The sequence below is a fragment of the Mesocricetus auratus genome, unplaced genomic scaffold, assembly GCF_017639785.1.
Source record: "Mesocricetus auratus isolate SY011 unplaced genomic scaffold, BCM_Maur_2.0 Super-Scaffold_100006, whole genome shotgun sequence".
Lineage (NCBI taxonomy): Eukaryota > Metazoa > Chordata > Mammalia > Rodentia > Cricetidae > Mesocricetus > Mesocricetus auratus.
The window spans coordinates 97,256,539-97,271,616 of record NW_024429190.1 but is presented as its reverse complement, the minus strand read 5'-3'; the positions used below and the strand labels follow the sequence as shown (position 1 = coordinate 97,271,616).

At 51.0% G+C, this 15,078-nt stretch overlaps 1 protein-coding gene across 1 annotated transcript; it reads right to left on the bottom strand.

Annotated features, from left to right (window-relative positions):
- Positions 1–1,802: 1,802 nt before the first annotated feature.
- Fam25a (family with sequence similarity 25 member A) lies at positions 1,803–5,255 on the bottom strand. The gene is made up of 3 exons (XM_005077632.4): positions 5,101–5,255; positions 3,789–3,851; positions 1,803–1,995 (listed from the first exon to the last, which is right to left on the bottom strand). Exons 1-3 carry the CDS (start codon positions 5,171–5,173, stop codon positions 1,862–1,864), a joined length of 270 nt encoding a protein of 89 aa, XP_005077689.1. The 5' UTR covers positions 5,174–5,255; the 3' UTR covers positions 1,803–1,861.
- Between the last annotated feature and the right edge of the window lie 9,823 nt (positions 5,256–15,078).

The following is a 15,078-nucleotide window of genomic DNA, read 5'->3' as shown; positions in this document are numbered from 1 at the left end:
GCCTAGTCTATAAAACAAGTTCCAGGACAGCCAGGGCTAAACAGAGAAACCCTATCTTGAAAAAAAAATCATGTAGTTTCACACAGCATTTCTCTTAATCTATGCTCCCAAAAAATGTGTGTGTGTGTGTGTGTGTGTGTGTGTGTGTGTGTGTGTGTGTGTGTGTGTGTGTGTGATAAATGCATGTTGGTGTACAGGTACACTAACCATACACACATGGAGACCTGAGGTTGATGCTGGATAACTTCCTCCACCCTCTACACCCTGATTTTTGAGGCAGAGTCTCTCGTTGAACCTGGAGCTCATCATTTCCTTGAGCTTGACTGGCTGGCAAGCAAGCTCCCCGGATTCACCCATCTCTGCTCCCATACCTAGAAGATTAACATGGATGCTGGGGGCTCGAAATCAGGTCCTCACACTTGTCCAGCAAGCACTTGGTCCGCTCTGCCCCCAGACTGTCTTGTGTTTTTTTGTTTTGGAGGGTTTTATTTTTCCAGGGTTTATGTAGCCCAGGCTGACTTTGAATTCAGCCTCCCTCTTCTACCTTCCAAATGCTAGAATTTACAGCATGTACCACGACACACCTGACTTCTATTCCAAAATTCCTAAATGCCAGCTACTCACCCACTGTTTGTAGACAGGTTCTTACATAGCCTAGGCTGGCCTCAAACTCACTGTATGGCTGAGGCTTGATCTTGAACTCCTGATCCTCCTGTCTCAGCTGCTGAGTGCTGAGACTACAGGGGTGTGTCACCACACCCAGTCCCCACACATGTATTAGCACTGGGAGGTGCTGATGGCTCATGAGGGGGAGGAAGGAGGGCCACTGTCCCCCACTGCCTATGTCTTGGCCGCATGTCTTCAAGTGGAGTCCACCAGGAGCCTCCAGAAACAGGCAGTGGATTTCTCCCTCCGTGACTGGCTTCTGTACCCTCAGAGTAAATGCTTCTCTGGGTCTCAGGACGGGCAGCCCAGCTGTGCTCTGAGTCCTGGTAGATCCTGATCTTCCGTTGCAAGGAGAACGGAAGAATGCTACAGCAAATGTGGCTGTTCCTTTGAGCGCCTGCACACCCATACACGCCTGCAGCAGAGGCTGGGGTGCAGCTCGGCGGTAGAGAACAGGCTGCTTAAGCCATAGGCCCACTTTTAATTAAAGAAGGGAAGAAACGGAAGAGGAGGGTGTGAGGGCTCCCTAGGTAAAGGCCTTGCTGTGCAATCATGCAGACCTGAGCTCCATCCTCGGAACCACATTAAAACAAGAAATTAAAATAGCTATCGTGCCGGGCGGTGGTGGCACACGCCTTTAATCCCAGCACTCGGGAGGCAGAGGCAGGCGGGTCTCTGTGAGTTCGAGGCCGGGCTGGACCAACAGTCTCCAAAACAATACAGAGAAACCCTGTCTCAAAAAAAAAAAAACAGCTATCGTGGCAAGGCCTGCTCACATTCCCAGTGCTTCCGAGGTGGAGACAGGCAAGTCCCTGGGGCTTGCTAGCCAGTCAGCCTCGTCTACCGGACTAGCTGCAAGGCCAGTGAGAGACCCTGTCTGAAGACACACACACACACACACACACACACACACACACACACACACACACACACACACACACACGAGGATTGCTCCTCATCTGATTCATTGGGTGGAAACCACAAGAGATGGCAGGTACCCACAGTGTTGGATGCTCCTCTAAGGCAGAGGAGAAGCTGACAACATACAGTGTTTGCTTGTTTTGGAACAAACAAAGAACAACAGAGAGATACTTTGGCTAGGGTTTCCATCAAACAGGAGTAAACTCAGGACTCTGTTCCCCTTCCAAGCTTTTTATTGACATTCAGGAAGGGCCGGGCATGCTGGTACGCAGGCTCACTGTCCCAGTTTACCGAGGCCTTCCGCGGCATGGGTAACGGCGTCGGTGACGGTGTGGGTCACCTTCTCGGTCACCTCCTTCACCACTCTGTCCCCTGACTCCTGGGCTCTCTTTAGGGCATCAGCAAGGGCTGTTGGGAAAAGAAGGAAATTGTAGGGGTGAGTGACCCCCTGCGTCTAGCAGGAGAGGCCTGAGGGGCGAGGCCTTCTTAGGGATGAGGTCTGGAGCGGCTCCGGGGAGACAAAGGGCAGCATGCCACTGTCACGATGAAGCCAATATTGGTTTGATTTTCCCCGACAACTTTCCTTTCTTCAAATTAGAGTGAGACAGCACCAACAGCTCAAGGGTGTGCTGGCTACTTACACTATTTTTCTGGAAACTGCTTCTTTGTGTTCTTTGATGTTTTTTATGATGACTGCTCTGTTGGGCTGCTGTCTCTGCCGTGCACATCTTACCACGGAAGTCTGTGGCCTTCCTTCTGACTTGACTTCCTTTTTGCTTTCCTTTCTGTGTTCCCTCCCCGCATCCCTCCTGCATACAATTGTGAAGTGTCATATTGACACATGTACCTAATATTTTCTTTATGACTGACTGCTGTGTGGTTTTGTTGGTGGTGTTTTTAAAGAGCCTCCCCTCAGGCTGGATGGTGGTGGCGGCAGCAGCAGGGGCTCACACCTTTAATCCCTGAGGCAGAAGCAGGTGGGTCCCTGCGAGTTCGAGGCCATCCTGGTCTACAAAGTGAGTTCTAGGACAGCCAGAGCTGCACAAAGAGATACTGTCTCAAGAAACAAAAACACAAACAAAGAGCCCCTCCAGGATTGTACTAGAGTCTCTCAAGACACTTCTTGGGTCTGAATTTTTGTGTCCCCAGAATTCCAGGTTGTACGCCTCCTCGAGGTCCAGCCATGAGAAGGTGGGGGCTGTGGTGCTGGTTAGGTCAGCAGGATGGATGGAGCCTCCTGAGCAGGAAGGTAACACCCAGGAGAACAAGCTAATGCTTCAGCCTTGTCGGGACACAGCAGAGAGCCACATGTGAGCCGGGAGCCAGCTTCACCAGGCACCGCTGCACTGGGGCCTCCAGACTTCAGCAGCCAGAGCAACACGTTTCCTTCTTTTCCTTCTTCCCCCTTCTTTATGAATGAGGATCTCACTACATAGCTCAGGCTGGGCTGGTACTCACTGGGAACCCGGGCGGGCTAGCCTCAAACTCAGTTTTTCTGCTTCATTCTCCCTAGTTCTAGGAAAATTGACATGATCCACCACGCTTGGCTGTAGAAGCAAATTTCAGCAGTTCATGAACCACTGAGTTGATGGCATTTCGTTTTAGCTATCTGTGCTTGAGCAGTTTAATATATTTGTGTGTTTACACGTAAGTCCTTTGCCCAGCTGGGTCTACGTCATTGTAGAGACTGGAGTGAGATGTGTTCTGTACACTGTTCTACTCAAGGCATAACACATGCACAGTAAATCTCTACACAAATACATATTAAAGTATACAAATGTCTATTTTAATTGTCATGTCCCTATGTGCTGCCACGTCATTTTTTGTGGCCTTGTCTTCTTAACATTCCAGGGAAAACAGCCTAGATGGAGCCCTAACTCAAGGTACAACCGGCACAGATAATTGCCTACGGGAGGATTTACAGATAATTGCAGCCCAGCAGACAGGATGCTATATCTAGGGCAGGGCGGGGTCTGGTTGAGCAAGAAGAGGATTAGCCCTGGCGCTTGGGCTCCCTTCCTCGCTCTCTGTCTCCCGGCCTGCTTACTTCATTCTCTCTGTACTTGTGTTTGCATGCTGGGGATGCAACCACTTTACATAAGCTAGGGGGAGTGCCCACCCCTCTGCCCTTCCTCCCCCTCCCCTTCTCCTTCCTTCTCTCCCCCCCCCCCATTTCCTGTCTTCACACAAATCGGCCTTACCCTTCTCTCCAACATCCTTGGCGTGGCCCACCACCTCCTTCACCACCTCCTCCACTGCGTGAACTGCACAGAGAGGACAAATTGAGAGAAAAGCTGTGTGTAAGCCCACTTGCCCTTACAATGGCCAAGATGCCTCTAGACAAGAAGGAGAGACTCTGATGTGCTGCCCCTAGTCAGCGGAAACAGCTTAGGAAAACCCCTACGTTCCCCTTAGTAGACTCCCAAGATGCTTGGCTGCTGGGGTTGCACAGGGTCCCCCATGACCCTCAGCTTGGAAGGACCTGGATAACTAGAACAACTTTCTGCCAGCTGGAAACCTGAGGCGAGGTAGGCGTGTCTGTCAGTTAGCCACACCTGTCAGGAAGAGCTGACTGGCCTACTTCAACCACATCTGTCTCCAAAGAAGCTAAACTCCTCTAGGTGACACTTCCCGGAAGAGGGAGCCCCTACCCATCTCCAGGTTCTGGAGAGTTTTGGTGGGAGTATTCTAGAACCCAAAAATTGTAGAGACAGAAGTGTTCTTAACACCACCTTCCACTGCCGCGCCCCTCACAGCTCAAAAGGCTGGAAAATTAAGATCCAGCTGTGGAGTTAAAGATGAAGTAAGTGCTGACATGTCTACAGCCATTTCCAAAGAGAACAGCAAACTTGACACAGGCTTTTATCTGTGTCCCACAGTGGGACTCATATGAACCGCCATATGTTAGCCATGGACCTCAGCTGACAAAATCAGAAATGCCCTCTTAGACTTTGAGCAGACCAGACTCCATGGTTTCACAATAAATAAAAGAACCTTTGAAGTATGGTGAAAATTAAAACCCGCCTTCCTTTTTTCTGCATAGACTAATGAAAACAGGCAGGGTTTCTGTTTCATTTTGTTTTATAGTTCTTGCAAAAATCCAGGGCCTTGTTCTATCCCTGAGCTATACCCTCAAGCCCTAGACTAGGCAATATTGACATAAAAGGTATTCTAGGCTTCCAGGCAGAAGGACTAAGCCACAGCACCTGGACTCTGCCTCTTCCTGGAGCTTCCTCAGGGCTGGCCTCCTCCTGACCTCCAAGCTGCCTCAGCCTGGGTCATGGAGCTAGTCTCCATGGGAGGCTGCTTGGATAGAGCCTCTACACCAAGCAACTACCCCAGCCTTTGTAACCCTGGCTCTGCTATCTCCTGGTAGGACCAGCGAGCCGAGCTTCCTGAGTGGCCTCAGCCTGAGTCTACCCCAAGGCTCTTGCCTGCCTACTGACTGCAGCTTTCAACAAGCCCAAGGGAGTCTGTCCCCAGCTTCTGGACAGGGGGAAGTCCCGGCCTTACCTGCTCCCTCAGTGGCTTTCTCCGTGCGGTGGGCCAGGCCCTCAGCCGCCAGCTTCCCCAAGCCTCCCAGCATCGCGCAGCAGCGGACAGCGACAGGTACAGCGCCACGGGCTGAATCGGCGTGCTTTTATACGTGCCTATGAAGGCCTGCCAGGCTCTAGGGCACCAAGCCCTTACCCAGTCAGTAGGAGGCTGAGCAATGAGTCAGTTCAGAGCCTGGGTGGGGCCACCCCAATGCTGTGCACTACCCTTCCCTCAATGAGCCCCCTACAGCCCCTACCAGGAGCCCTGAGAAACCCAGACAGAAGGCAGAGAGCAAGAGAGGTCAGCTCTGGACATGTCTCATCCCACGTCAGGGAGCTTGAGCGCTCTGTGAGATGGTAACACTTGAGAACGGTGGTCTGTCAGGCCGTGGCTGGGGTCTAAGCTCTCTACGCCTGAGAACTGACATGTTACCTGGTGACAAGGCCTACCTGCCAGGGTCCCCACTGTGGCCTAGTCAGGCTTTTAGAGCCTAGAGCCAAAGCAGCCTGAGGTCAGCCTAAGGTCAGACATAGGTACTTCCCACTGCCAAGGACCATGGCCCAGCAGGACAGCCATGTGGTCTCCACTGAACAAGTGTTGTCCCACCCTCTGGAGGACACAGCGTTGGTCAGAGGTGTAGTCACCCTGGCTCAGTCAGCTAATTTTGACACATCCCAGTCCCTGGGATGCCCAGGACGGAGCAGCCAGCTGGGCCTCTTTCTACGTTGGGTCCAGCTTGTAGGGACACTCTTAGCAGCAGCCACGTGATTCCCCACATCTTAGACAAGCGGGCAGAAGACCCCATCACTGCTTGGGGAGATCTGTCTCTAACTAGAAAAACCCCACGGAGCAGCTCCCCAACTTCCTGATGCAGAGGGGTCAGGCTGCCTCCCTCATGACTCACGGCAGTCAGATTCCTCAAGGCACATACCACAGGTGGCCTCCCTCCCTTAATCAGAGCAAAGCCTCGGTTTCCTCATCTATGAAATGGGACAGCTGTGCCTTCCTGGCTGTGTCACTAATAGTCAGTGGAACAAAGCATGCAAGCTCTTGCAAATACCTGTTCCCTCCTGATCATCACAGGCGTGCTAGGGAGTTCCTGGTGGCAGCAGGCCCAACTCACCACAGCAGCGGGCCAAGAGCAGCCGGGGCGTTAGACCCTTCGGAGCTAGAGAGCTGGGGGATATGGACTCTATCGGCCCAGGGGCAGGGGCAGAAAGTCTTCCAGTGTGCCCAGTCACGTGGTCTAGACCTGGATCAGGAGGCTGAGGCCTCCTTCCTGTGCTGCCTGTCTCACCCCTCAGAGCCGTCCTGCTGGGTGTGGCAGAATCTAATTAGTGTTTACCAGGCCAAGTGCCCCCACAACCCATGCCCTTCAGATCTGAGGCCCTCTCACATTCCGAACGCACAGCGCTGGCAGGCCCGGGGCTGTGGTTAGGGTGGTTACAGGGTGCTGTGGGTGACAGCACCTCCAGTCACGTGGGGAAGCCCCACACGTGATTGCTATCTCCTTAGCGCAGAAGTGGACAGACACTTACTTGGAATAGGCCTTTCAAAGAAAAAGAAGGCCGTGAAAATGACTCAGTAGGTAAAGCCCTTCCTTGCTGTGTAAACAAGAAGACCTGAGTTCAAATCCCCATAAAGCCAGAGCCACCCACAATCCTAGAACTAGTGCAGGAAAATAGGAGGCAAGGACAGGAGAATCCCAGAATGCTGTGGGCCAGCTAGCCACGTGTGCACAGTGAGAAGAAGGTTACAAAGATACTGTCTCAAACACGGTGGAAGGTGAGGGCTGCTGCCCTGGGTTGTCCTCCAACCACCCATGTGTCATGGCACACACACACATGTGCACACACACAGACTTTTTACACGGGGGGGGGATGAGGAGGGGGCTTCAAGACAGGCTGTGGCTTTGGAGGCTGTCCTGGAACTCACTCTGTAGACCAGGCTGGTCTTGAACTCACAGAGATCCACCTGCCTCTGCCTCCTGAGTCCCGAGTGCTGGGATTAAAGGCGTGCGCCACCACCTGGCCTTTTTTTTTTTACTTTTCTTTTTTTTTTAAAGAAAGAAAAAGAGCACAAGTGTGATTCTTGCTAGCTATACAAAAGAATGTCTGTCCATCTGTCTGTATGTATGTACGTATATAACCCCATGGGTGGGGAAAGGATCATGAAAATGAGGTCCCTGGAACTCAAGCAGGTTCAGTCCACCCAATCTTTCTAGAGTTTTCCATTTGGGGTGTTAGGTTGGGGAAAGAGCGTGCAGCTGGTGAGGATGGAGCTTCAGAACGCTTGGAAATTCTTCTGGACCCACCAAAGACCCTTGTTTCCATTGGGGATGCGTGTGACCCCTACTCTCACAAGGGTCTTCTCTTGTTTTGTTTTGGTTTTTTTTTTTTTTGGTTTTTTTTTTTTTACGAGACAGGGTTTCTCTGTATTGTTTCAGAGGCTATCGGTCCAGCCCGGCCTCGAACGCACAGAGATCCGCCTGCCTCTGCCTCCGGAGTGCTGGGATTAAAGGCGTGCGCCTCCACCGCCCGGCGGGTCTTCTCTTATTATTCCTCTGCTAGCTTTAGGATGGCTTCCAGACCCCTCCCTATAGGCCCTCAGCTTAGTCCTCAGCATGATTCTTCTCTCTGGAGTTCACCAGACCCAACAGACCCCTGTCAGGAGTCAGCCCACACAGGCCAGGGTGCCGCCCCTCCCCCTCCCTGCTCTATCAGCCCACACAGGCCAGGATGATGCTGTGTCATTGTCCTCCCCCCTCCCTCCGTCACCGTCAGGCACCACTTCCCACAGGCCCTGCCCTCTGTGGGACACTGTCTCCGGGTGAGCACTCCATTGACTCCAGTGATGTCACACTTCTGCCCTTTGCCCAACCGCACGCCCTCTGGGGCCAGAAAAGGTAGAGGGACCAGTAGAGACCAAACTGCCCAGGGATGACTTAGTTCCCTGACCTGGGCCCAGACAGATCCAATCTCACCGTCATTAAGACCGAGCTGCGATCGGATCCCTGTCCTCTCAAGCCGCCCTGAGTGTCCCGACAGGCCTTCTGTACTCCTCCCCCTAGACTCCTGAGACTGGATCCCCCTCTGGCTAAAGATTCTCCTAACCACGGATGGAGTCTGGTCTGGGTCACCAGGCAGCTTTACCTCCCTGTGTGAAGTTAAAGATGACTCAGGTAGGGTAGGCCCTCCATTTCCCCAACGTGGCAGATGCTCCAGGGGAGCAACCCTTGAACACAGGCACCCTGAGCCAGCGGCACCCTGAGCCAGCGGGGCAAGTTCAGCCTTCCTTCGGCAGGGAGAATCTGGCTTTGACAGGAGTAAACTAATTCTGCAAGGAGAATTTGCTCAGGAACCAAGTTTGGCAAAGGGCCTGCTAGCTGAATCATCAAGCCAAGGAAAGCTGATTTTTCCAATACCAATTGCCAGTTTAGCAAACACCAATGCTCTTTCTACAGTGTTGACGTTTGGTAGCTAAACACATAGGCTGCCTCACGTCTGACTGTCTCAAACATCCAAAGAATGGCCGTCCATGTTGCCTCTCCTCCCTCATACTTCAGCTCACAGATTTGTAGTAGACACTGTACCCGCAAATCCTGCACATGGGGATCCCTCCTGGCCATAGTGGACCTTGCTCATCCAGACTCTTAGAGACCTGGCTTGAGGGGTCGCCAAAAGAAGCTATGCCCAGCCTGCTATGTAATCCTACACATACCCAGGATGTCAGGCAGACTCCTGGTGGAAGCCCGCGAGCACATTTAGATGTATGCTCACAGACAGGGACCATTTACAGGCTGGACAGTAAGAGATCCTGGGACACTAATCATCAGGAATTGTGACAACTATCATCTCTCTGGATATCTCAGAGGGGCTTGAAAAGGTTCCTGTCTCCTAGAGCTATGACTGTGGACAGAAGCTACAGCTGTCATCAGAGAAGCATGGCCACTTCTTTTTTTTTTTTATTTGAATTTTAACTAGCTTGTTTTACATGTCAATCCCAGTTCCCTCTCCCTCCCCTTCTCCCGCACCCCCTATCATCCCCCCCAGCCTCCCACCTTATTGCCAATTCCTTCCACATAGGAGATATCTAGAGTCTGTCATTTCACTCAGGGTAGGGTCCAGGCACTCCCCTAAGAGTCCAGGCTGAGAAAGCATCCCTCTTTGTGTTATGGACACACGATGTCTGTTTGTATGCCAGGGATAAACACTGATCCACTGCTCAGGGCCCCGTAAGTTGCCCAGGCCTCCTCACTGACACTCACATTTGGGGGGTCCAGATCAGTCCCATGCTGGCCTCCCCAGCTGTCTTTCTGGGGTCCATAAGCTCTCCCCTGTTCAGATCAGCTGTCACTGCTGGATTTGCCAGCCCATTCTTTGCCAATTTGCTCATCACTCCTCTCTCTGTGTCACTGGGTTCCTTGGGTTCAGTTCAGTGTTTAACTGTGTGTTTGCCTCTGCTTCCATTAATCACTGGATGAAGGCTCCTGGATGGTTATAGACATCAAGTTCATTATCAGGAATGGGCATTCGAGGTGATCTCTCCACCATTGCTTAGCTTGCCAATTGGTGTTATGCCTTTAGATCACTCGAGATCACTCTGGTGCCTGATCTGTCTTCTAACCTATGATTCCCTCTTCCCCCTATTCTACCCCCACCCACTCAACTTCCTGTTCCCCCATGACCTACTCTCTCTTCCTCTTCTCCCCCTCTCTTCTTCCCAGCTCCCCCTTCCCCCACCCCTTGCCGTGTTCCCCATCTGTTCAGAGGATCTTGTCTCAATCCTCTTCTCTTGGGTACTATGCATATATGCATATCTTTTAGGTTCTTTCCTGTTTCCCAGACTCTCTATCAGTGGAAATGCAGACTGGCACTATCCTGATCCATGTCTAGAATCCATATATGAGTGAGTACATACCATGTTTGTCTTTTTGTGACTGGGTTACCTCACTCAGGATGGTTTCTTCCAGGCCACTTCTAAACTATGCGCAATGAGGCCACCTCTCTTCTAGTCCCCAGACTCCAACCTGTGTCTTCCCCCTAACTGGTCCCAATCAGGCTCCCAGCCAGGGGCCCGAGGATGGCAGCCCAGGAGACCTGTCCAGGGAGGAACTTGCTGGAGAGTGGGTGTGGAGGGAGATCAGAAAACCGGCTTATCCTTCCAGAAACAGGGTTATGTCTAAACTGCCCATCTCCTCTCTTTACAGCCGGGGAACAACAAAAGAAAGAGAGGATAAACCCATTGTCGCGCTCCATTTCAGACAGCCGGGAGACGGGAGGGGTTTGGAAACCCAAAGTCAAACGAGCTGAGAAGAACCTGTGTGGGAAGCCGAGCCCTGGAGTAATGGATGGGAGGGGCCAGCAGGGCAGGGGACCTCCGGCAGAAAGGACTCCTGGGGACAAAGGAAGGTCTATGGAAGTGGGACATGCGACGATGACGCCCGCGGAAGCCCAGGGGTGTAAGCATCAGAGAGTCCCGGGGGGCTGCCCTGGCAGTAGAGTCTTCCTGAAGCTGACTAAGTTTTGAAAGACGGAAGTATCTTGGCAACACCTTGGGAAAGGAAGGGCTCTCCCCTACCACACCTCCTCCAAAACACTGCAGTAAGGGACGGTCCAGCACACAGAGTCTCAGGTCCACACAGCAAACCCGCCGCCTGGTGCACTCCAGTGTTCCTCCTCCGCCTTACCCGTGTCCCCATCACAACCACAGCACAGTGAGCAGGCCGGGAAGCTGGGACAGCATACAGGGCTAATTTCACAAAAGAAGCATACTCATTTAACTAAATGATCTAAAGCCATGCAATTACATAATCAGTTGTTTTCATTTGAGTTTGTTTAGTTTCGTTTTTTGTTTCTTTTGAGACAGGGTCTCATATAACCCAAGCTGACCTTTAATTCACTACTTAGCTAAGGGTAGCCTTGAACTCCTGACTTTTAAATGAATTTAAAGTAGTTAGCTGAACTGAATTGGTTAGGCATGGTGGCTCGCAATGATAATCTCAGCATCTCTCTATCTCTCTCTCTCTCTCTCCCTTTCCTCTCTCTTTCTCTCTCTCTCTGTCTCCATCTCTGTCTCTCTCTTTCTCATGACCTTGACACATTTAACTGGTCCTAGGTTTGATTTTCCATGATCAGACAGAGGTTTATGTATATTTGGTAAGAATACCTCACAGCTGGGCATCGATGTTCACATCTGCAATCAAAGCATATGAGAAGATAATGTAGGAGTCCCTATGAATTCCAGGACATCCTGGGCCACAGAGTTTGAGTGAGACCCTGCTTCAAAAAAGGTAAATACCGAGACATGTATCCTCTCCGGTACAGAGCTCCACAGTACTTCACGCAACATAAACTTTTCCTTCCTTCCTTCTTTCCTTCCTTCCTTCCTTCCTTCCTTCCTTCCTTCCTTCCTTCCTTCCTTCTTCCTTCCTTCTTCCCTCTCTCCCTCCCTCTCTCCATTTCTTTCTTTTCTTTGTTTCTTTTTTGTTTGTTTTGTTTTGTTTTGAGACAGGCTTTCTCTATGTAGCTCTGGCCATCCTGGAATTCTGTAGACCAGGCTGGCCTCGAACTCACAGAGATCCTCCTACCTTTGCCTCCCAAACGCTGGGATTAAAGGCATGCACCACCACCTCCTGGAAAACTCTGCTATCTTAACAATTTGCAGAGCCAAGTAGCTTCACTTTGCCAGGTGACCAGTCTCCAGAACCTTCTCAGCCTGTGAAGGGGAAACACCTCTGGTTATCCCTTCCTCCCATTCTCAGACCAGCAGCATGGTACACCTGCTCTGTGTGTCTGTTTGACACCTGCTCTGTGTGTCTGTTTGACACCTGTTCTGTGTGTCTGTCTGTTTGACACTTGCTCTGTGTGTCTGTTTGACACCTGTTCTGTGTGTCTGTCTGTTTGACACTTGCTCTGTGTGTCTGACACCTGCTCTGTGTGTCTGTTTGACACCTGTTCTGTGTGTCTGTTTGACACCTGCTCTGTGTGTCTGTTTGACACCTGTTCTGTGTGTCTGTTTGACACCTGTTCTGTGTATCTGTTTGACACCTGCTCTGTGTATCTGTTTGACACTTGCTCTGTGTGTCTGTTTGACACCTGTTCTGTGTGTCTGTTTGACACCTGTTGTGTGTCTGTTTGACACCTGCTCTGTGTGTCTGTTTGACACCTGCTCTGTGTGTCTGTTTGACACTTGCTCTGTGTGTCTGACACCTGTTCTGTGTGTCTGTTTGACACCTGTTCTGTGTGTCTGTCTGTTTGACACTTGCTCTGTGTGTCTGACACCTGTTCTGTGTGTCTGTTTGACACCTGTTCTGTGTGTCTGTTTGACACCTGCTCTGTGTGTCTGTTTGACACCTGTTCTGTGTGTCTGTTTGACACCTGCTCTGTGTGTCTGTTTGACACCTGCTCTGTGTGTCTGTTTGACACTTGCTCTGTGTGTCTGACACCTGTTCTGTGTGTCTGTTTGACACCTGTTCTGTGTGTCTGTCTGTTTGACACTTGCTCTGTGTGTCTGACACCTGCTCTGTGTGTCTGTTTGACACCTGTTCTGTGTGTCTGTTTGACACCTGCTCTGTGTGTCTGTTTGACACCTGCTCTGTGTGTCTGTTTGACACCTGTTCTGTGTGTCTGTTTGCTTTACACACTGCCTGTCTGTGAAATCGGAAACACCATTGTAGCTGGTTTACCACACATAGTATAAGGTCTTCAAGGATGCCCCATAAAGCTGCATAAGGCAGAATTTCCTTTCTGGGTCCTTTCTGAAAATTATCTGTGCTAGCAAGACAGCTTATTGGGTAAAGGTCCTTGCTATGAAAGCCTGGTGTCCTGGAAACCCGAGCACAATCCCCAGAAGGTGGATGGGGAGAGTCAACTCCACAAGTTGTCCTCTCTCCTGAAAGCATGCTCTCGTGCACCAGACACACAATAATAATGAGTTTTAAAGTTACGTGTGTGTGCCTGAGTGTATATACGCACAGTGTGTGCAGGAGTTCACAGAGGTCAGAAGAGGACGTCAGATCCCCTGAAACTGGAGTTACAGGCTGCTGTGAGCTGGTGTGTGGGCGCTGGGGACTGAACCTGGGCCCTCTGTAAGGGCAACAGCAGTAAGTGTTCTAACTGCTGAGTCACCTCTCCAGCCCCAGATGTGTGTGTGTGTGTGCAGGGGGTGCTTTCGTTTTCCGAATTAAGTCTCTCCGTGTGGTTCTGGCTATCCTGGAGCTCCATAAGTTAATCAGACTGGCCCTGAACTCACGGAGACCTTCCCAACTCTGCCTTCGGTTGCTGGGATTAAAGGTGTGCAGCGCTATGTCTGGACTTCCAAATGTTTGTAAAGAGAAAGCTGGGGCTGGAGAGATGGCTCCATACTTAAAAGCAAGTGCTTGCTTTCTGAGGACCCAGGTTTGGTTCCCAGCACCCACATGGTGGCTCCCAACAGTCTGTAGCTCTGGTCCCAGGGATCTGATGCCCTCTTCTGGCCTCCACAGGCAACGCAAGCATGTGGTACCCATACACACATGCCAGCAAAAATACTCATACATATAAAATAAAAATAAACAACCCGAAAATACTAATCAGAGAGAAAATCACCTGACAGTTCCTCGAGCACCGGCTCCCAGGCACTCACAGGAACCGTCTCTGAGCTTTGCCCAGCGTCACCCACCATGCCCTGCCTTTCCGCACTGACTAATTGGGCCTCTCCTGCAAGGCTGTTCCTTCCCGTGTTTATTTACTCCCTGACTGTGTGCGTCACTGTGGACTCACAACTGCTTACTGTGTGTGTGTGTGTGTGTGTGTGTGTGTGTCACTGTGGACTCACAACTGCTCACTGTGTGTGTGTGTCACTGTGGACTCACAACCACTTGCTTCAGACGATGGGTTTTACTCCCATGCCACTGGTTCAGGTAACTGTGCCCCAAAGCAACCCTGAAGAAGTGGGCCTGCTGATACCCACAAACTGAGGGTGCCCTTGAACTCCCGATCCTCCTGCCTCAGCTTCCCAAACCCTGGGGATAAGGTGTGTGCAACCACATCCAGTGAGATTATGGATATTTATTTATTTATTTATTTGGTTTTTAAGAGACAGGGTTTCTCTGTAACTTTGGAACCTGTCCTGGAACTCCCTCTGTAGACCAGGCTGGTCTCGAAACTCACGGAGATCTGACTGCCTCTGCCTCCCGAGTGCTGGGATTAAAGGAATGTGCCCACTGCCCGGATGAGATTAAGGATTTTTAAATTCACGTTTCACAATTTCATACACACATGTCATTCTCCTCATGCCTTTCCCCTCCCACTCACCCCTTTCTCTCAACAAGTGAATGTTTCCTCCCAAGTCAAGGCCATACTCTTTAGCCTTTTTGGGAGGGGACAAAATATTTTAATACATCTCATTTGGGCACTGAACTCACCATGTAGCCCAGGCTGACCTCAAACACATGATCATACTATCACAGCCTCCTGGGTGCTAGAATTACAAGCCAGTGCCACCGTCCCTGCAGCTGTTTGCATTTGTAATAGGATAGGTTCATTTGTTAACATTGCTGTTACATTTGGGTTCCCATCCCCCAACATTCACATTCGTTTTTACTATTTTACCTCGGGCATCAATCAAGAGCTGTCAGAGAGACAGAGACAGATGGAGACAGACAGACAGACACGTGCATGCACACACACACACACACACACACACACACGCACGCACATGAACATGCACACACATGCGTGCACACACACACGCACACGAACATGCACACACATGTGCGCACACACAGGTAGGGGAAGCATTGTCTCCTTACCTCTGCTACCTTGCTCCTCTGGCTTTCCTCCCGCCTTTCTGCTTCCTTCCCTCCTCTCTACTGCCCCCTGTAGGCCACCAGTGTCCTCAGTCTCTGAAGTAACAAGACAGACTTGGATGGTTTCTTACAGCACATCTAAACAAGCATACTATGTGCACTTT

Excerpts from the sequence above, each read along its gene's own strand:
- Fam25a (XM_005077632.4), bottom strand. The coding sequence starts at position 5,173 with ATGCTGGGAGGCTTGGGGAAGCTGGCGGCTGAGGGCCTGGCCCACCGC. Across the intron at positions 3,852-5,100 it reads GAAAGCCACTGAGGGAGCAG|TTCACGCAGTGGAGGAGGTG; the intron begins GTAAGGCCGGGA and ends CTCTCTGTGCAG. Across the intron at positions 1,996-3,788 it reads CAAGGATGTTGGAGAGAAGG|CCCTTGCTGATGCCCTAAAG; the intron begins GTAAGGCCGATT and ends TTTTCCCAACAG.